The sequence below is a fragment of the Panulirus ornatus genome, chromosome 29 (genome assembly GCF_036320965.1).
Source record: "Panulirus ornatus isolate Po-2019 chromosome 29, ASM3632096v1, whole genome shotgun sequence".
In the NCBI taxonomy this organism is placed as follows: Eukaryota; Metazoa; Arthropoda; class Malacostraca; order Decapoda; family Palinuridae; genus Panulirus; species Panulirus ornatus.
Genome location: NC_092252.1, coordinates 3,527,033 through 3,549,676, shown reverse-complemented (window position 1 = coordinate 3,549,676; position 22,644 = coordinate 3,527,033). Strand labels below are relative to the sequence as shown.

The window sequence follows — 22,644 nt, the reverse complement described above, 5'->3', positions numbered from 1 at the left end:
GGAGGATTTCCAGCCCCTCGCTCCCACCCGTTGTAGTCGACTTCTACGACACGCAGGGAAAACGTGGGAAATATTCTTTCTACCCTATCCCTAAGGATTACACACACACACACACACACACACACACACACACATATATATATATATATATATATATATATATATATATATATATATATATATATATGTGTGTGTGTGTGTGTGTGTGTGTGTGTCTGTGTGATCACTGTCCTTAATTAGACCAGTAATGCATTGTATTTCCCACGTGACATCAATGCTTTAAAAATCAGGATAATATGCCTCAGTCATCCCCTGAAAAAAAAAAATGACAATCTTCACAACCCTTTTAAAATGTTTCACCGACCTTCTGTCACGTGTTTGACAAATAACCTCGGCACCAACATGCATCACTAACCTCGACAACCCCCCGCTCTACTAACCTCGACAACCCCCACCTCCACACAGTCATGCTGAACCAAATGACAACAAGACATTGCTGACCCATTTAACAAACGTGTAATAACCCGTCTGTAATGATCTGCTCAACCCGTTTAAGGACGGAATGTAACGGCTTTAAGTTTCCTATCACTCAGCCATCCCAACATCACTGAGACGGTTATTTTTCTAATAGTTTTAACACCTGATAGACCACTCTTTTAATCTGACAACATAGGCAAACTGGCGTTCGGTTAATTTTGCCAGCGTAATACCTTTACCCACTTTCAACACTGCCAACAAACATATCACAAACACCTCAAATACACCAATTTGATTTTGGTCACTGCAACACCAAATACACAAAAAGCTCTTGACCACACTAACAAGCACACCGACGTTGTCTCTCGATAACAGCAGTGATCTAAATACCAAATTGCTACCCTTGATCCCCGCGAGGAGACACGCCAGCCTAGGTGTCACAACGGGACGCTGTGGCCCCCCCTTCCAAAGGGTGGAACATAGCGGAAGTCGACAATGATACCCTTACACAACGGCCAATAAGTTTTCCTTAGAGACGTGATATTGTTCTGTTATCGGCGTCACCAACCGAGTTTAACTGTAAAATGGAATATGTTATGTTTTATGTGACGTTTATGATATACCACTACATACAAAACAAAACCATGAATTTTATGAACCATGATTAACAGTACTTAAGAAGAAATGGAATACACTCACGTAATAAAGGTTTCTTCAGTATTCCTTGGTTCCATCCTGGGTCTGATGCAAACGATGGTTATCCAGCTCATGCCTCGGTTCAACAACATCCAGCGCTGTGCTCGCCAAGTGTGCGTTGAGGCGGTGGCCTAATTAATTCCTCTCTCTCTCCAACCGAAGTATACTGAACCCAGCCATCAACATGTACCTGCCTTAGATACATTTCTTTCAGCCACGTTAGATTTGGTAACACCACGTCAAGTTTAACTACTTTGATTTTGAAATCATGACAAATTTGGCTAATATTTCAGGAATATACTAAATTTGGTTAGGCACCAGAGGGGATTTTCGAAAGTAACTGGGTACAGCAATTGTGATGCTTTGGCAATAGAACAACTATACCTGGGTTCCCTAGCGCATGTTGTGTAATGAAAACAGTAGCCAGGTAAGCGGCGGACACGAACGGCCAGCATACCAGATGATAACCAGACGCGAAGTTAACCATGGCGACCCGACCAGCAAATCTAATGATGAACCTCTTCGAGGTACGAGGTCGAAGAAGACATGGCCTGAACACTAAATGACACACGACTCGGCTTTCACTGCACACACACACACACACACACACACACACACCGACTGCCTCACTGTGGACAAATACAAGTGTTGAATTAGTGGTGAATAGAGGGAGTTGTGCAAGCGGAGGTATACATCCCTTTCTTCTCAAACATTACTTTCCAGGGGCTCAGTTCCTTATGTGTACATAACCCCTCTAACCTCATCCATAAGCTCTGGTTCAGGCTGGCAGTGGCCATCTTTCTCTTCACTAGATTTTGGCATGAAGATCGCTGTGCACTCGTGCTTTTACAGCTTCTTAACATTTACGTTTTCACAGTATTATCAGAAATTCAAAAAAAAAAAAAAAAAAGGAATGCATACGTTGGAAATGGGTTTAGGATGTTCTATATATTAAATAAGATTGTAATCCTAGGACATAAAATATGGACTTAGGACATCAGATCATAATTGGATGTTCGCGATAAAAGGAAGGCATAAGTCTTTTATACATATGTCATTACTTTTGGCATACGGTCCCTTTTCAAAGTCCATAACAAGCAATTTCACCACAAGAACAAACTTTTCAAGTATTTAGACTGCTGACGATGGCATTGATGACACATCACGCATGCCCACAAAACAAAAAGAGAATACAGGTACAATTTTCAACCGTCCCAAAAGTGACTAGTCCGAAATATCATCGTTATTTTAGCAAGTGGCAACTGCATGCGAGCGAAGGGCCGGGTATTAGTAAAGGCGGCGTCGCCAGCGAGCATCTCAGTCCCGCGTTATTAACAGTTGGAGTGTGACGTATGGTGTTTGTCATTCCCAATAGTGAAGTGACAGTATGAAGGTATGTTTTCCCTGAAATCATATATCTAATCTATATCTATCATATATATATATATATATATATATATATATATATATATATATATATATATATATATATATATATATATATATATATATATATATATATATATATATTCTAATAAATATACAAGCCCAGGGTGTTACCGGACTCCACCTGCTCGAAGTTGCACAGCTATTGAAAAGCTACCTTTATTAAGGCTGATTCACCGGATGTAAAGTCTCGTCAAAGAACTTGTCATCCCATGGAAGTCTTGTGCTGCAGATGCTATTACAAAGGTTCCGGGTAACACCAGAACTCTCCAAGCAGGAGTGGGAAAAGGATAGACTCCCTGGGGTTAAGTTTCTTAAGACTTCATTTTTGTAAAAAGATGATACAATCGCAACGAACATGAATTCCTTAAGGAGTAAACATTAGCAGGCGGAAACGCTTAACACTATCATATATATATATATATATATATATATATATATATATATATATATATATATATATATGAAAGCAGTTAGTGGTTAGCGTTCTTAACCTTGACGCATTCACTGGCCGGCCAGGGTCGAGCCCATAGGTTCGAATCCTGGTTATGGCAGTCGGTCCACAGTCAACTCAGCTGTTCATCCATCTCTATGGGTCGGTCGATAAAATGGGTACCTGGCTCAAACTAGGGTATAAGAACAGAGGACTGAGCCTGAGGGAACATCCTCACTTGGCCCCCTTTCTCTGTTCCTTCTTTTGGAAAATTAAAAAAGAGGGGGGAGGATTTCCAGCTCCACGCTCCCTCCCCTTTTAGTCGCCTTCTACGACACGCAGGGAATACGTGGGAAGTATCCTTTCTCCCCTATCCCCAGGGATAATATATATATATATATATATATATATATATATATATATATATATATATATATATCGTTAATGGGATGGCCTTGATTAGGGCCTCAGCTGCCCGTGGCGTCTAGCTAACATTAAAAAAAACTCCACACCCGCAAACAAACTCGTATCAAGATAAACTACCGTAAATTGTCTTAGACTAGTATTTGGTTCGATCTTGATTTTTTTTTTTTTAAGAACAGATTTGTCCCTAAACTGAAGCTATACTACAACATTATTTCGCAAACCAATATGTACCCAGAAGTTAATGGTTTGGAACACATGTTCTTTACAGTACCTTGTAGTGTCCAAATTAACGCCCGAGGAAGTGGAAATTCTTGCTTAGAGAAGCGGTGAATGAAGCAGCCCTCGTGAGAAAGAGCCATGGGACCGTTCCAGGCAGTCATAACAGCCGCAACTGGTTCAGTGTTTCCCTGCAGGGCAGAAGGAATGCACATGCCCTCGACCCCCTTGCTCAGTGGATCTCAAATGACACCGAGCGCAACGGCTGTCGTAAATATACCTTATGAGTGGCCACCACACCGTTTCGCAGGATCTTCAATATATATATATATATATATATATATATATATATATATATATATATATATATATATATATATATATATATATATAATATATATATATATATATATATATATATATATATATATATATATATATATATATATATATATATCCGTGTTGTAATCTATACCATAGATGAAGGTAGTCAAAATAGTTTGCCACGTTTATCACTGCTAACGTCATAATTGGTAATCTTAATTCATCTGAAATCATTTTTAGAACAAATTTGTTGAAATGTAAAATCTACTTTCAATTCACGTTTAAGAAGTGGATGGCAGACAAGGATTTTTATATACCTTCCACGATAATATATTAAATGATTACGCTACATGGACTTGTATCCATAGACGTCAATTTTTCCTACATTTTGGCACATTTAGAATTGACTCAACCATACGATTATAACTTTGTTTATATTACGATGGTCATAATGTATCTTAATTGTAAAGCATCTGAAGATGGTGTTTATTATGAGAAAAGCTATGATTTTATGAGGAGCGAAAGCTTTCCAATGGTATCAGCGTAGAAATCGACGCCATGACGCGGTAGATGATGGTTTAACGCTTTCTTCCCACAGACTGTAGCAGCACTCTCCTCTCTGGTGTATGTAATCCAAACATGAACAACGGCTGAATATGAATTGCCGTTAATTGTCGTTAGAGTAGAACGTGGCCGGCTGTGCCTGAGGGAAATAGCTGAATTTTTTTAGTATTATAGCCTTGGAAAGGTCCTATTATTTACAGTGGTTTGAGACTGATGAGTTACATTTTTACAGTGGCTTGAGGTTAAGTGGATATATTCTCACAGTGCCTTGAGACGGCGGGATACATTTCTACAGTGCTTTGACGCTTGGTGAATGTAATTTTACAGTGGAATAAGACCGGCGGATTATATTTTCACAGTGGTTTGAGGCTACATGGATATATAATCACGGCGTACATCCTCTGGGAGCCATTAAATCATCAGAAAATGAACGCTGGATTGAGCTAATCCCCACTTGTGTAAGGAGACATGGAGTTTGGTATGTGTTGACTGAGGAAATAATTACCCCCGCTGCCCGAAGCTGTAGATGAGGCCGAGGTGAACATTCTGTTTATGCGAGGTCCGGGTTGTAATGCTGCCTTCCATGAGACAGGCAACTGCCTAAAAAAAAGCCGATGGCTGCACATTTCCCTCTTGCACAGTTACTGGTGAAGGTTAGATCGTTATATAGAGCACACTGGGGATTGAGATATCATGTTTATGTGTTTTATGACTTACCCAGGGACAAAAAGAAAAAAAAAAGTCCTTGGCGTTACTTATGATGTTCCGTGTCAGTATTAAATCCACTACTGTGGACATGACCTTCACCAGAAGCTGAACGGTATGAATGTCCGGAACAGAGTTTTTAATTGAGTGCTATCTAAAAGAATTAGTTGTCGGTGCAGTTACGTGTCCTACAGACATGAAGCAAACATAAGGTCGAAGATAATCATACGAAAACGATAATTTTTCAGCTGGGCATTGGAACACCTTGTCAAAGTTTGGTTCTCGCTTGGGGGAAAAAATAATACAGTAAAATTATAGGTGCATCGTTTTGTTTAAAACTTACAGCCATTTGCAATTAATGTTTCTGGTTCGTTTGCAAGACTGTCCTTTAGCTTCGCAATGGAAATCTGCTTCATTTTTGCTTTTTGTAATGACTGTGTGACAAGCTTGTTAGTTTTATTTATGGCGCCCATCCACTGCCTTCATAATGGTGACAGGGGTGTATTTACGGAGAGGCGGCCAACCTCTGCAGTGGTGTACTGGTGTATACATGAAGGCAACCATCGTGTATCTCTGTCGTTCAAACATACGGGCTAGACTGTATTTCCTCTAATGTACACACAGAGATGGACAGCTTATGTAAGGGAATCCTGGGCCTACGTACTGATGTGTGGTGCCTCTGTTCTCGTATCGCATGAAAAAGACCATGTGGATATTTTCTAGTGTGTCTTGCATCAGTTGCGCCTTGCAATGTTCCCTTTCTGTATGTATTGTGTAACATGACAGTTTTATGGTGATAAACACGACTTAATGGGCCTAGTTATTCCGGTTCTCCAGTAGCAGTAAACTCGCAATAGGCCGGTGATGCAATCTCCAACACCTTCTAGGTTTGTATGAAGATTCCGCAGATATACCCGAATTAAAGTGAATCTGTTCTTCCCGGAATAAACTATGAGTGGTTGACGGGTTTTTCGGGCGTACTAAAGTGTTACCTGGAAACGACGTTATTGAGTTTACGTCACAAGTGCGGGCTGACCCCAGCCATTAGGATGTGATGGATATCACTGACCGGGGCAATGTACATAGCCTAGCCGAATGGGGTGGGTAACACTTCCTTCCCTATTCCTCTCTCAATATTGCAGTGAAGACTACATGCGTGTTGCAAGACCTAATTTTCCTTAAAAGTAAAAAGTCATATATGTCGTGAAGTTTATGCCCTCTGGTGATTTGAACGATCGCATTTCTTTCAATGTTAATTAACAAAGATATAAAGCGGTATTGCAAAACAAGCAGGAGGAAACTCAACGAATATATATATATATATATATATATATATATATATATATATATATATATATATATATATATATATATATATATATATATATACATCAGGAGAGCAAAACCTTAACCAGAAATGGAAACTACATAAATCTGGAGGTGTGAGTGTGCCTGGAGGAAGGCTGTGGGCTGAAATATTTCACTTACGCTGGACCTTACTCACCAGAAGATTGCGTAAATTATAGTAATTCAAGCTTGGCTATATAGGGATGAGTTGCGTAAATTGCCAATGGAAAGGATCTCGAACATATAGCTGAGAGAAGGGAAAGTTTTTGACAAAACAGTAAACGCTTATATATATATATATATATATATATATATATATATATATATATATATATATATATATATATATATATATATATATATATATATTATTCAGTGAATCGAAGGTACGTTTGGTGACGGAATACCAGCTGCAGGCAATGAAAGGGATATATAAAGAAATTTGTGTTCGATCTTGGGCAACCTAATTGTTTGAAGGTTCAACCTGTCACATATTACTTTCTGGAGTTGCTAAATTAGAGGAACATTTTAGATGATAGGGTGAGGAAGATTACCCGTAAGTGCGTGGGAGGAGAAGTGTCTGATGTGTGAGGTGTTAACAGTGGCAGTTGAGACGCTACCCCTCTAAGAACGACGGTGCGACCTCAATGCAGCAAGGTGGTGGTTGTGGACGGAGATGCCCACGGCTAATCGTAGTTTCATTGAATCCTCTTTTACCTAGTGAATAAATCTTTGAATTCTTAACAGAATGATCTTGGCTCACAGTTTCTGTGTTGCCTTGCCCTGTACCACTCTGCCTTAAGGCCAATTCACACTGCATTATTGTTTTTCACACTTAGCACTCCGTTCGAAGCTGTTGTCGCTTCGGAGACGTATAGCAATCTCTCGAAAGGTCCTAAGTCACTGTTAAAGTAACGGCGTGTTTGAAGTTATCTTCACTGCATCCGTTATGACAGGCGAGAGCTTGTGTGCCACTGTTATCTTAATAGCAGGTGATCTGCGGCCGTTACACCGTTGAAAGTGGTTTTGTGTGATATCATATTATAGTTGTGCCCACCCGGGACTGAGTCGAGCGGTCACAGACACAGTCGTATGGCTCCACTCGCCGCTATGCCGGAGGCCTGCTGTTCCGGTGTCTGAGGTTCTGATGGCGTGCACGTGTTGTCTGAGGTACACTTTGATGTCATCCAAATTTTTCGTATTTTAAGTTGTAAATCTTTATCAGTAAACTGTAATTCTGTCATTATTTATTCATACACCTGTGTTCTTGCTGCTCAATCATGTTCTGAAACACATAGACATGTTCACAGTTCTTTATTACTGAAGAACTCTGATCCTGATAGGGATGATGTTACAATGTGTGATAAGATTTCAGTTAGTATCTTAACTCTTAATATCTGTCGATTTGACCGTGATTATATCGGTGACGCTATGGGGTTCGTGGAACATTATCACTGTGCAAAAGTTGCTCTGTCTCTTGTCATTATCATTATTACTGCTGAGTCTCATGATAGTCCCGTCCTAATGGTCACCCAGGTCCTCGTTTTCCAATTAGCTGATGACACGTTCTAAAGTCTTTTTATATAAATCTGAACCAAATCTATTCCGTCCGTAACGATATGTTTGTATTCAGCCGCACCGCAGTGTCAGTTCACAATGTGTGCCACATAATCCCTCAGAAATTTTAGTCACTATCAAGAAAAGTCCATGAAAATCGTAACGTTTATCCAAGGGCTAGAAACACTTTACCGTCTGTTATCATCAGTGTTGGGAGTACTTACCTTTAAGTGGGGAGTGGAAAGAAGTGTGCAACCTTGTCTTTCCACGCCCTCTAGTTTCTCTCCCAACTCCGGCCTCCATTATTTATCAAACCATCGTGATTGGTTTTGCCTTACTGCCTTGTATTCTGCTAGTTCAACTAGACATTTGTGTGTGCAAGGGATTGGTCAACGTAAATCTCTTAGACATTGTTTATAAGACACTACGGATACCGTAATCAGTTACTGGATTAAACTAATGGAGAATTAATCTTGAATTTCTCCCTAGTATAATTGCAGACTTTGAAATCTCCAGCCAGAGATTAACCTTGCGATCTGAAGGCTTTTGAACCGCATGGGAAGCAAGCGTTGACCTATCCAACACCCGTAATAATCCTCCCGTCGTGCAACGTGTAGTAGCCATAATTTCACTTTCTGTTTCTATTATAACGTGGACTTCCATAATTCTAGCATCTTAAATGGCTAATACAGTGCGGCATAAGGTCATCGCTAGTCAGGGGGGGAAAAAAAGAGACGCAAATTCACGTTTCATTATCTACAAGAGGCGTCATTCCCTACCGGCCACAAGACGGGTGGATGACGTGCTGGGGGCGGTGGTGTAACGGAGCCAGCAAGTCTGCCCGTCTGTCGATGTTCACGGCGGCAGCCGCCGACACGTCGGGAAAAGGAAGATGCGACGGCCTCTGGCTACCGTCATACACGGTGCGCGACGATTTGGGCTGTTGGGTGCGTCACAAGAAGAGGCGAGAGCCGTTGGAGGGCGTCCCGACAGTAGCAGGAAAACGTTAGCTTTACATATGGTTATGAGCGGACACCACCCTTGGCTCTGATTATACTGACGCCACCCCATGGTTCTATATTTGGCGGTACCACCCTTGGCTCTAAATATGGCGACACCAACCCCCATCAGCTCTACTCCATATGGCAACATCACCTTTGTTGCTAAATATGGCTTTGGACACCACCATTAACAGCAGCCCAATTACATGCCATTAAGACATGTAATGAATATTGTCATATTGTTTAATTCCTACAGACGACGCCATGTTTAAGCACATAAGTACCACATAAAGATCGCCTGGGATCATAATAAATGTGGGATTATCAAAATATATTTTGAATAATAAGATAATTACTACGAGGCGAGACAGCGAAAGTATAACCAACAAGCAAATTAGTGTTACTATTACCTTAGGCAGTCAGCCCGACACCCTATAAACCTTCAGCGATCTAAAAATTCACATGAGTCTACAGACCTGCGGGTGTTGTGGTGGTGACGAGACTGGTGGTGTGGCCGAGAGACGGCCAGCGGCCACTGGCCAAGGATACCTCCTGTGGTCGGCCACCATACGTTTGCACAAGTCTTGGATGCCGCCATGGGCTCCCTATCCCGTGTTGGTCATACTGCTGTTAAAAAAAAATTAAACATTCTCGAAGGCGTATCACTTCATGAAAGAAATTGGGTATCATAAAGCAAAATACGTAACTTTAAAACAAAAATCCTTGTACACAGTGTACTTGGATAATGCAATTGTATTTTACATGTGTTTTGACATATTCATACAAAAAGCAGCTTGTATTTGTTTTTCTCTGGCGATAGGGAAAATAACTGATGATTTATTATAAGCATTTTTTCTTGTGTTCGCCGAAGGTGGCAGTAATTGCTTCAATTACTTGAACGTCTGGGAAGTTTACGACGTATTACTACTTATACACAGTTATTCCATCAGACAGGCAAGGTGACGCACGAATACACCAGTGTATAATTTCACAATCACACATACACAGAGATGCCCTTGCAGGGTTTGCACGCTCGCTCCTGACCACATTTACTCTCACACAGGAACTCATTAATTACCGTCGTAGAAAACTTGGTCAGTGCTCCTAACCAGCAGACTTGTGTCAACAACCTTTCAGCCATTTCGGAACAGCCTTGGGACGCCATGGCGATGGTTCCTTGCTATAATATTTCTTGCGATGTTCCAATTGGGAGTAAATTAATTAACACCTTCCCTGGCTTCCCTAGGTTGCGTCCCTCCTGCTGATGCTGTGGGCGCAGGTGGCATGGGGCCAAAACTTCATGTCGGAGGCGCGGGAGGACATGTTCTCCGCTACGAGCAAACTGGAGGACCTGCTGAACCTGGAGGCGGAGGTGGTGCGGATGGTGGAGCGGTACCTGGAGGTGGCTCACCAAAGGATCTCAACCATCAGACAGTCAGTTATATTCTTTTCCCACTGTGAAATGCGACGACAATAACGACAGCACTTTGGCTGTCTATATTATTAATAAAAATCAAATATTAAGTGTATTGCATAAAAAGAAGCATCATTAATTTACTTTTCCACTGCTATGATAAACATAAAAAAGTCAATAAATTTTCTACCATCTAAAAGGGATGAGGTCGCATATTCTTTGTATTTTTTTTTTTTTTTCTGTATAAAGAATCGGTTGAAGATGGTATACGGTACTTGTATGGGGCAATACTTGTCGGATTTATATAAGTGGGGATTAGCCTGATCGGTCTGAGGTGACCTGAAAGAAACTGTTTAATATCCTCACCTCCCTACGTCAGACGAGTAAATGTTCCGTTGTTACTGACAACACCACCGTACGATTTCCTCCTTGAAGTGACGGTAGGAAGGAAAAAATAAACATATTTTGAAGAGGGGATTAAAGGGTTTGATATTAAGTTACATATTAAGTCTACTGTGTGATGGAAGATGTCAGTACTTCACTTTACAGTCGTGAATATCACACAAGTAATTTGCTCACTGTCCCGCTGCAAAACACCTGAAAACGCAACGGTGACAGGTTTGATGAGCGAACCTCAGTCATGCTTGTTACCAACACCTGGCTCCAGGCTGCTCCTTTGTCTGGCCGTCACTCTCAGTTTATCAGAGTTTCTCCTTTCACTGTCAGCAAACATTCCTAGCACCTGCATGTAATTCTGATTTCCTCTCGCGAGAGAAAGATCATTCAACCTAGACTGTTGCGAGCGAAGACTGATACGTTGACTTGTCTTCGCTATTAAAGTAATTGTCGATATATGGTCAATGTTTTAATTACACACGCGTCATTACAGTGTCAAAGATTTCATGACGAAGAATAAGTTAAACATGCAATGCGAAGCTATGCCAAATTATCATTTCTCGAGGCACAACGGTGTGGCAGGACGAATAAAATCTAGAACATTCTGAGAGCAGCACATTGCCTTGGCAAATTTAGGTCTGGAAAATGGAAGCGCTTAGTGTACCAACAGGCGTTGGGTCGTTTGTAATTACAGACTACTACCGTGACTAGTGAAAACCCTACGTAAACATTAGCTTGTGGAACAAACTCTTTAAGTGTAACTTTCTCAAGTCATCTGTCTGTTGGATGGCTGTTGCATATGATGCGTAGCGTAAGGGTCTTCTCTTAGTTACTGTTGCGACGGTTGGCCAAGATGACGACTAGTTCCTCGGTGACCGTTATGATCTGTTTCCCTCTCGCAGGTGGCACCGTCCGGCGCCGGTTTTCTCTCTGATTTCTTTTCCTCCTTCACTTTAAGTAGAGTGAGGTGTGCTTTACCTTCAGAGTAATGATTTGCGATTTTTTTTTCTCTTTTTTTTTTTTGTGGAGCACGATTAACTTTCCAGACAGCCACCACCAGATGGCCTTACCATTCATTACCACCGCCATAATGTACTCCCACATTTGGAGCCCCCGGAACCTCAAAGCTCCAGGAGAAGCTTTGGGCATTCATCGATATATTGTACACAGTGAACAACTCACCCTAAAAGAGCCATTTAAACCTATGTATAGCATTAACACACACACACAAGTTATGCCAAGGATATATACGTATACAGGGCATCCAGACACTTTTAACCACCCGATTAAAAATACGTCCACGAGTCCTAACCACCACCGTTAGGTATCCCCACGATCTATAACCACCGGTAGATGTCCCCACAACTGCTGACCACAACCAGATGTCCTCACCACTCCTGACCACCATGCTGGGTTGTGATGGAAGAGCCTTAACTTTCCTGATTGCCTGATTCTTTATTTGCATGCGACAGGAGATCGAATCTTATAATAACTGGGCTATCATCACTAAGTTCGACATACAACATCGGGAAACACGTCCATGGCGCTGTCGATGATAAACGTACACATGAATGGTAATGGTATGCAGAACTAGGATTGCTTCCATAACTACACTTCATCTGATTTCTTATCTAACAAAAGTTACTATATATATATATATATATATATATATATATATATATATATATATATATATATATATATGTGTGTGTGTGTGTGTGTGTGTGTGTGTGTGTGGTCATATAAATTACATTTTAAACACAAGATGTAAAATATTCTTAAAGAACATATGAGAGAATTCTTGACTTAAAAGTTTTTCTGCCCCTGTGACAGAAGAGAAAAAAAATAACAATTATTTTTACGGAAAACTGGAGTTCTTAAAGGAAACTTATAAAGACCTAACTTGCAACACATAAGCGATATAATGGTAAACATTATGAACGTAGTTACCTGATTTTAAGCACTGAAGACAGACTTGGAGAGTCGAATTCGACCTGTTGACGTTAAGCAAGAACGGAGAATAATAACTTAGTTAGAAATACTGAGTCTAGGCTACCGTTAGTCAAAGATGGGCATTTTCTAAGTTGTTGTTAGACAAGCAAGGATGACAATGCCCAATGTAAAGGCAGCATCAAAGGCAGGTTAGGAAGGCATTTTGTCAGGTTACGATAGTACACGAAGCCAGAGACGCTGCTGCAATCATTTGTATAGCAAGAAATTACAAATGCTGCTTCTAAGATAACGTTAGACAAGCACAGGTTAGAAATGTTGGTGTGAGCCTACTTGGCTCACATAGATATGCAGCTGTGAGGATTAGCATTAGGCTATTATAAAGACATAAAAAAATCTTGCATTCCAACTGGTTTAACGTTAAGCGCGATAGTTCGTACTCAAATCTTGGACTTGTTAGATACGCACTCGATACAAACATTACCTTGAGGCTACCCAAGAAATGCAGAAGTTAAAAGCTCACATTTTAAGAATCGATTCTGTCAAGCGTTGAAGTGGTTCCCCCAGGGTTAAAGTAACGAGGCGCCCGACTCCCTGTTAATAGTTGCCCTAGGTTAAGGTAGCCACGGGTAAGATCTTGACTCCCTTGGGGTCATTTCAACGTCCCCCCCCCCCCCCCCTCGGTTGACCCGAGGGTACGGTAGTCAGGCGCATGACCTGACCTCCTTGGGGTAGTTTCTCCCCCTCAGGGTAGCACGGTGACCTCGCCCGTCCGGGCCTGTAGGAATCCACATGTAGGTATGTAAGACAGTGAGTGACCCTCCAACCACCACCGTCTGGCTCTTCCTATGGTGTCTAGCAGCCTGGGCTGAGGGTGTAGTCGCACGGTGTATTTGGCTTTGGTGTATTTCGTGCGAGTTTATGCGTCAGTGTTGTTTTATGTCTCTGAGTCTTATGTAATATAATTGTTTTTGCGAGTTCATATGTAATCATCTGTTCGTACTGTACGGGTAAGGAGTTTCGTACTCGTAGGGTCTCACATCTAGAACTTACTTTACAATCATAAGTGTGTTTGTCACCCCCTTTTATTATCATTCTGTAGGAATAACCTTTCTTCTATTTATATGAATACACAAAACATATAACTAAGAAAGGAATTTGTTAAAGTCCAGCCGTGCAGACCTTTACTGCGTGTGTCCTTGAAGATGGTGTGGTGAAGCGTGGGGTCTTGCCTGGAGCTACCGCAAGAAACGATGGAAGACACTTTTATCCATCACACCAACCTCCTCATTTGCAGGACTCCGCCCTCTCTCCTTCATACTAGCCTCCTCATGCGTTAGCTATATATATATATATATATATATATATATATATATATATATATATATATATATATATATATATATATATATATATATACATATATCATACAAATCTCCAACAGCCACGATCGAGGTTTGTATGTTCTATGAAGGTGCGCGTTCATATGCACTTTGTTCGTATAGAGAGAGAGAGAGAGAGAGAGAGAGAGAGAGAGAGAGGAAGAAACAGCTATTTCGTGCCTTAACTTTATATTTCCTAGGTACCCGAGGAAATGATCGTGGTAATTGACCAATGCAGTAATATTGATTGTTAACGAGCAATAACGAGCTGTGGGACGTAAGCCAAGTATTTAACATTGGTGTAAGGAAAAAAAAGTAATATTCAGTGCGGGATTCGAACCCTAGAACCTAGAGGCAGTTGCTATCACACGAGAACAATTTGAATGAAAGGGAGAGTTAGTATGAAGAGCGAAGGGTGAGTTGTGGAGACGTAAGGGGTGGGAAGGCTTCAGTGCTTCTGGGAGAAGCCTGCGGGTGGCTGTGCCGCAGGCTCTGTGGTAACTTCGTCACGGTCCGCTGACGGCCCGCTACCCTTGCGGCCGCAGTACCGGGCCGCACTTCCGTCGGCAGGTCTACACCCCGTCCCAGCCACCGTTAACGGCCCTACGAGTGTCCCAGGACACTATACTGTTCCTGGGAATGCCTAGAGTGTCCCAGGACACCACCATACTGTCCTTAGGAATGTCCCTGGACACACCTTACTGTTCCCGAGTATCCCAGGAAGCCCTCTTGTTCCTGAGAGTCCTAGAACACCATATCGTCCCTAACGCTGTCCCATAATGTCCCAGATCGTGTAGTAAAAAACACCGCTACCCTACCCTTCGATTTCTATTAATATAAGTAACCACTTTCCATTTCCTTTTGTTGTGCTGACATACCTCATAAGTTATATGATGATATATATATATATATATATATATATATATATATATATATATATATATATATATATATATATATATATATATATATATCGGTTAAGATGAGTGGAGTTAAAGCTATGACTATCTTTCTAGACTGCTGACGTGAGTCACGCTCATCCTTATACTCACATTCACTCATTACTTCTTACTCAATCTTTAGCTTACTCATATAACTCTATGACCTTTCTCTGTAGCACAAACCTCTCTCCCCAAATAAATATTTTACCAAGTCTTGTCACACTCGCTCTTCCATCTTCCTGCACTGTGTATTATTCTGTATGGCATCTATTCTTTGAAAGAAAACGGTGCTTTAAAAACACGTCTTTAGTAAGACTGGCAGAGGGCGTTCCCAACAGGTACGTGACGGAGTACCGGCGGTTAAGTCACGCCGCCGGGGCCGCTGACGGCGGTGGGTCGAAGGCGGCGACGGGAGGGTCGAGGGGCGTGGTGACAGTAGGCCATCCGGTCGACGCCTTCCTCCTGTTGAAGCGCCTGACGGTGGAGTGGGCGACCGTGGAGGACGCAATGACCCGACACGCCAACGCTACTCACGGTACGCCTCTACTCCTCTAACACACTAGGCTAGACGTGGGGATGCTGATGCATGGTGTAAACATGAATGTGCGGTTGGTATATATGTGTATATATATATATATATATATATATATATATATATATATATATATATATATATATATATATATATATATATGCCACTCATACGGACAGAAATATCTGATACAGTCAGACACTGGCTGTAAGTAGGCATACAGTTGCTAATCCGTAAGCTGAACGCATCGTCCTTAACAGCTGACATCCTGATGTAATTAAAAGGCTTCAGGTGATTACGGTCTTAATTACACAACTTTCGTTTCGTAATGAGATATAATAGAACTATGATGTATACGTAATGGGAGACGGGAAGGTTTGTATCGTACATGTGTTGCTGTTTTGATGAAAATGGATGTGAATCTTGTGTCTCTGTGAGGAGTAAGACTATGGAAAGATACACGAGTCCCACACAGGATGTCAGGTCACGCACCTCCCTGTCGTCATGGACGCCCGCTTACCACCTCCTACTCTCCCTCCCTCGCTGGTGCAGAGCTGGTGACGCGGGTGGTGACCTTCAGAGAGAGGTCGACCTTCCCGGTGATGGAGGACCTTCACGGAGCGGCCGTGGCGCTGGTGCGACTCCAGGATACCTACCGCCTCAACATGACCACCCTGCCCGCCGGCACCTTCACCGGCGTCGGCACCACGCGCCACGGTAAGGTCCTCCTCCACCACCACCACATACCACGGTAAGGCTTCCCCGCCATCATCACCACACACCACACTCCGCGGTACGGTTCCCCCGCCATCCTCACCACACTCCACGGCAAGGCTCCCCTTCCATCACCACCACCTGAATATCCCACAATAAAGCTCCCCCTCAATCACCACCACGATAAAACTTCCCCACCATCATCACCACCACCAATACATACAATAAACCGAAAAAGTGTTCTTCCATTCCTTTCCTGCAAATCTCTCCTTGCAAATACTGCAGGCCAGCTTCTGCAGGTTCACTGCCCATCATCTTGAAGCTCCACATGACAGCTGGGGAAATGATGTAAGTGAATGCTTCCTTCGTCTGTTCCTGGCGCTACCTGTTAACGCGGGAAACGGCGGACAAGTATGAAGAAAAGGGAAAAGGATAAATGCTTAATGTATTTCCACCACATGATATTTCCCTAATCAATTTCTAGTGACTAGAGCAGTACATCTGTGTAAACACTCGTATGACTCACAGAAGGGCGTCTCCTCCACAGAGTTCCACAGCAGCAAGCCGCTCAACGCCCGCGACTGCCTGTTCCTGGGCAAACATGCCTTCAACAAGGGTTACTTCGACAAGGCCATTGAGTGGTTCGAGGCCGCCATGGAAAGAGCCAATCAGAAGAACGACACGTCTGCCCCAAGGGACGAGATTGAACCGTTTCTGCGAGCGGCCGTGAAAGTAGTAGGTGTCACAAGTTAATCATTGTTTGATAAAATTACTTTCTTTTTATCGTAGTTAAGTGAAAAGGACCATTGGGAGATGGTGGATGTGATGACAACTTCCCCTCTCTTTCCCCCAGCATGACGACTTGCTCGAGAAGCGTGGATCCCGCGGATGGGACTGGCGCACGAAGGCGGCACCGACGGACGAGGGTCTGGCTGGGAAACACGAGAATCGCGAGGCCGCCACCGGCCCGTACGGGGGTTTTGTGCCCAAGCTGTTCCAGGTGCAGAGCGACGAGGAGGAACACGAACACTACGCCAGACTCTGCAGGGGCGAGAGGCTCAGGGTGAGGCTCCGTGCGTGCACACATGCCACACACGAATAGCAGTGGACCCAACACTGAGCCCAGAGGAACTTCATGTACTACCCTCGTCAAGCATGAGAAAAGACTTCCCCTCCCCCCTGACGTGTGTTCTGTTTTCCTCCAATGAGGTGTGCATGTAATTACCTATTTGCATCAATGGGTAATTACACACACACGCCCTAACTGGAGGGAAACATAAGACACGTCATGGATCCTTCTCAAGTTGGACGAGGGTGGTAAGTGGGATCCGAATGGGTTCAATTCTAGGGACACTATGTCCCTGCCCTACGTAAATATATGATATGCCAAAAGGGGAGGATTTATACCTGAATATGTTTGCTGATGATGCCGAAATCATGAAGTGCAAAATAAGAGGGGCTGCGGAGTACCGCAGAGACCTTGACAAGAATCCTCGGGGAAGTTGAGGATAGACGTACAAAACTTGTACTCCGATGTTTCTCAATCTTATATTCCGCTTACTATTTGACCTTCAGATTCTTAAGATGTTAGAGTTCACTGTAATCTGTACATGAGCCGGTCCTCATGACGATGTAGTCTTCAGTCTACGTTTACCAACACAAATTATCCACTGTCTAATCTCTGATGTTAATAGTAAAACAACAAACGCACCCACATATTGATGGCTATACGTATCTCTAAACTTACAACGCTGGCAATCATTTTTCGATAAGATAAACGTAAATTAGAATGATAGTCGAAACCCCTGCACCAGGTTCCAGCTAATAATCATAGTGTTGTTGTTATGTCAGCCAGAGGAGGTGGAGTCACAGCTGAGGTGCCGTGTGGTGGTGCCGGCCCCTGGCTACCTCACCCTTATGCCCATCAATCTCGAGGAGATGTCCCTCGACCCTTACATCGTCGTCCTCCACGACTTCCTCACGCCGCGCCAGACGGACGCCATCATCAGCCGGGCCAAGCCCAAGGTAGGAGTGCCACTGGTGGTGCCAAGGCACAAGGTATCGTTGGCACTAGTGGTGCAAATACAAGATATGGATGACACTGGTGGTGCCAAACACTAGGTATGGGTGGCGCTGTTGGTGCCAGGCACAAGTTGTGGCTGGCACAGGTGGTGCCTAACACAAAGTACAGGTGGTGTCAAACCTTGATTACTGAAAGTGGCAGCCATGGGACGAAACTTGAATTAACAATAACAGTAAAGATACATAAACATGAATTAAAAATCACAAGTAATGTTATAGAATTTGGGTTCCTGTCAAATACAGATCAGGACACTTACTGTCTCGTCAGCAGGACGTCATTTAGTAAGACGTGTGTGTTGTGTCCGCAGCTGGCCACCTCCCGGCACCGCAGCCCAGACGGAGGCTTCATCTCCAGCATGGTCAGGACCAGCAAGAAGTAAGTACTGCCGAGCCACGGCTGGACCTGTTGGGGAAGAAACGGGCAGGGAGTGTGCTAGTGGTGATGGTAAGGGTTGGGCTAATACACATCATGGTGATAGATGAGAGTGAACTCTATTGTTATATTAACTAATCAGTTTTAACCGAGTGTGCGGTCTGTGTATAACAGGAACATTCCATTGTGTTGCATGTTGCAGCGCCTGGTTGCGTGAGAGCCTCGAGTCAGACGACCTCCTCGTCAACCTGACCAAGAAGATCGAGGTAGCCACGAGCCTCCACGCCCTTCAGCCCTCTGCTGGCGAGGACTACCAGGTGACACCACCCCTTCAGTCTCTCGCTCCTTTGTAATACCTTTTTACTTATTTCGTTAGTGCCCTACGTCTTTTTCCTCTTCAAGTCATTCTTTTTACAAGGTAATTTCGTTCAGACTTGAGCCTAATGATTTTCTGAGCTGCTATTACATCTTTAAGCTTCTACATAAGTCATTCCAGAAACAGAATGAAGCCTAAATGCTTTTCTGAATTGCTGCCACAGCTTTTAGCTTCCACGTAAATCTTTGCGGTAACTGAATGAAGCAAAATTATTTCCTTTTACTAATATTACATCTCGAAGATGTTTCGTATGTCTCTCCACCCTGCCAAAACACTCAGTCAGTAGATCTCCACACTGACCTTGATCCTCAGCTCTTGGGAAGTATCTAACAACCCAGATGAACAGATGACTTCGTGTCTGGTCACTCAAAGTCCCACTACCAACTTGTAGTCTGATGTATCAGTGTTATGGCTGATTCACCCCATTAAAACCACATCCTCCATGAACGCTAGAAGGTGATTTAGTACAGGATCTTGAGGTAAAGTGCCTTGTATTTACAGGTGGCCAACTATGGCATCGGTGGGTTGTACGTGACCCACACTGACTACCTCATGATCAACCCAGACCCTGCCTCATACTCTCAATGGGAACACTTCCTGGGCGACCGCTTCGCCACTTTCATGGTCTACGTGAGTAATATGACTGCAGAGCCTCTTCTAATTAAACTCAGCAAGCTACACAGGATTTATTTTCATTTTCAGCATGACTAGTAGAGAAAAAAATAATTGTTACATAAGAAAACCATGACTTCACAAAATGTTTTAGCTCAATCCATGATCAGGGGTGTCACGTGGTGTATAGTTCTTGGGTAGGAAGGTAACGTATTGTACATGCAGAGGAGTGTCCTTGCAGTTGTCTGACGTGGAGGCTGGTGGAGCGACCGTCTTCCCTCGTGCTGGCGTCACCATCTGGCCAAAGCGAGGCTCCGCAGCCTTCTGGTGGAACCTGTACCGCTCGGGCGTAGGCGATGAAAACACCAGACACGGTGGCTGCCCGGTGCTGCATGGCTCCAAGTGGAGTGAGTACTACTACCCTTCTGCTTGTGGTAGGATAAAGTCTCGTGGATGCATGTGTGCAGCTGGGTATTCCAACATGCACTTCGTCATGCTTGCATATCAGGTAAAACATGATACAATAAGCGATCAAATATCTTGAAGTACAAAATTTTCACTTGGGTAGGTGCTATATCATTTCTTTGATAATGTTTAAAAAAAAAATTATACATATTTTAGAGACAATATGCGCAGAAAATGTGCAGTGGTGGCCCAGATGGAGGGTTGATTGTTCAGGAGCAGCAGAAGGTCTTCAGCAACAAATATAACATCGCAGTTCAGGCAATTCATTGTTTGCCATGGGTCAAATCGCCATTGATCCATCTGCAGTAGATGGTACTTCAAATATGGATTAATCAATTGGTTATTATATCTATCCCGTTACATTAATATATATATATATATATATATATATATATATATATATATATATATATGTGTGTGTGTGTGTGTGCGCGCGCGCGCGTTTTGCCATCATGAATAATGCATTTATAGACTAAAATTATAAAGACGAAGCCATAAAAATACATTTCATTTCAGTCTGTAATAAGTGGATTCATTACAACGATCAGTTCCAAAGCCACACCTGTGGACTCAACAGCTGGGACAAGCTGGTGTCCCTATAGTGACTGCTCCACTCACCGAGGTATTTCCACCGGCCTTCCTCACCACAATCGCCCACCGGCAACCTGACCACAGATACACGCTGCCCAGATGACCAGAGTCCCTCACTGCACATGTCACCAAGGCTGACTCACTACCCAACACTGAAAGAAAACTGCCACCTGCTTACCTCAACCGAAGCCGCCCTTACGTCAATCAGTTTGCACCTTGATCTCTCACCGTCAACAAATAACCAGCGATCAAGCATATTTTAGTCATTAAAGATGTTATTATTATAACGAGCTGTTGATAAAATATTCGCCTTGTATTGCGGAATAAATATTCGCTTTGTACTGAGCGGAAGGAATAGTCTTGTATTGAGCGGAAGAAATATTCGCTTTATACCGAGTGGATGAAATATTCTCTGTATTGAGATGTGATTTGCCGAGGGATCTTTTTCCTATAAGGATTTGCTTATTTATTCTGAGGGGATGTGTCTTAGAGTCTGTCCAGAGGGGCTATCTTCAGGTGGGGCTTTGTCTCTCAGGATTATTATCTGGACTCCACCATAGTGATACATAGGGAATTATCAGAAGTATCATGATATCGTTCACCTCCATCAACAAGGTATATTGTGAGATGTGTCTGACTCGGGATACCATTTCTCGTGTTTAATGAGATGCTAGTAAGCTGAGTGGGTACTGTGTAACGCGCTTTAAAAGTGTGACTGTATTAGTCATGCAAAATTACTCTTGTCACTGTGTATTGTTCAATGTTATATTCGGGGACGAGACCCATTATATGTTATTCTGTCATTTTGATTTCCTATTTATGAAACCAAATATACACATATATATACATATTACTGCGATGTTAGGCTTCAACCCCAATTATGCGAACACATGCTGTGATATGATATTCCAAGCTTATGTATATAGTTTTTTTGGTGTAGTGCATGAAGTACTGGAACCTTCTGCAATGTTCCCGGGTAACTGTTTTCCAACCAAACCTTACGTAAGGAGCAAGATTCTGATAATTACTTATGTCCAATTGTTGTTCCTATCAATGTAAATATTTCAGGTAATAATCCCTCTGTAGATACATTTAAAACTTCCTTGTCATAATCCGGCACGGAATATAATTTTCACTAGTGATAACTGTATGCAGCTTATTAGTGAATGCGTACCTTCTGCAGGTAAATATAACAGAGGATGTATCAAGCTGTATAATTATCCTTCCCTGCACGATTGTGTCATGGTATCAAAGGCATTAATACAGTAATCCAAAGCTAATCCCATAAACATTATATGTCCGTTTCGTCACACCTAGTATATCACTCGAGTAAAATTTTAAAATCCTGTTTCCATTCAGTTCCTATCTCTAATTTTGTAAAAGCATATCATATAACATTAAATGAAACTGAATTTTTTATTGTTTTATTTATACGCATCATGTTATATTAACCAAAAGTAGGAAGATACAATTATCAATTCAACAGCAAATGTCACCCGCCAGCAACAAATCATTATTGCTTTAAAATATATTTTGTTTAACACTCCAGTTATACTGATTATTAGTTGGTGACATAACGGAGGCCATAATAGTACGTAACAAATACGTTCATGTAGAGACCAAG

The 22,644-nt window shown here is 42.4% G+C and overlaps 1 protein-coding gene across 1 annotated transcript; it reads left to right on the top strand.

Annotated features, from left to right (window-relative positions):
- Window positions 1-2,494: 2,494 nt before the first annotated feature.
- LOC139758019 (prolyl 4-hydroxylase subunit alpha-2-like) lies at window positions 2,495-22,426 on the top strand. The gene is made up of 12 exons (XM_071679020.1): window positions 2,495-2,566; window positions 10,439-10,626; window positions 15,614-15,810; window positions 16,360-16,524; window positions 17,069-17,256; window positions 17,375-17,584; window positions 18,373-18,546; window positions 18,912-18,979; window positions 19,179-19,293; window positions 19,854-19,982; window positions 20,206-20,371; window positions 20,946-22,426. Exons 1-12 carry the CDS (start codon window positions 2,561-2,563, stop codon window positions 21,029-21,031), a joined length of 1,692 nt encoding a protein of 563 aa, XP_071535121.1. The 5' UTR covers window positions 2,495-2,560; the 3' UTR covers window positions 21,032-22,426.
- The last annotated feature ends 218 nt before the right edge of the window (window positions 22,427-22,644 follow it).

Excerpts from the sequence above, each read along its gene's own strand:
- LOC139758019 (XM_071679020.1), top strand. Across the intron at positions 19,294-19,853 it reads CTGCTGGCGAGGACTACCAG|GTGGCCAACTATGGCATCGG; the intron begins GTGACACCACCC and ends TTGTATTTACAG. Across the intron at positions 20,372-20,945 it reads GCTGCATGGCTCCAAGTGGA|TCTGTAATAAGTGGATTCAT; the intron begins GTGAGTACTACT and ends ATTTCATTTCAG.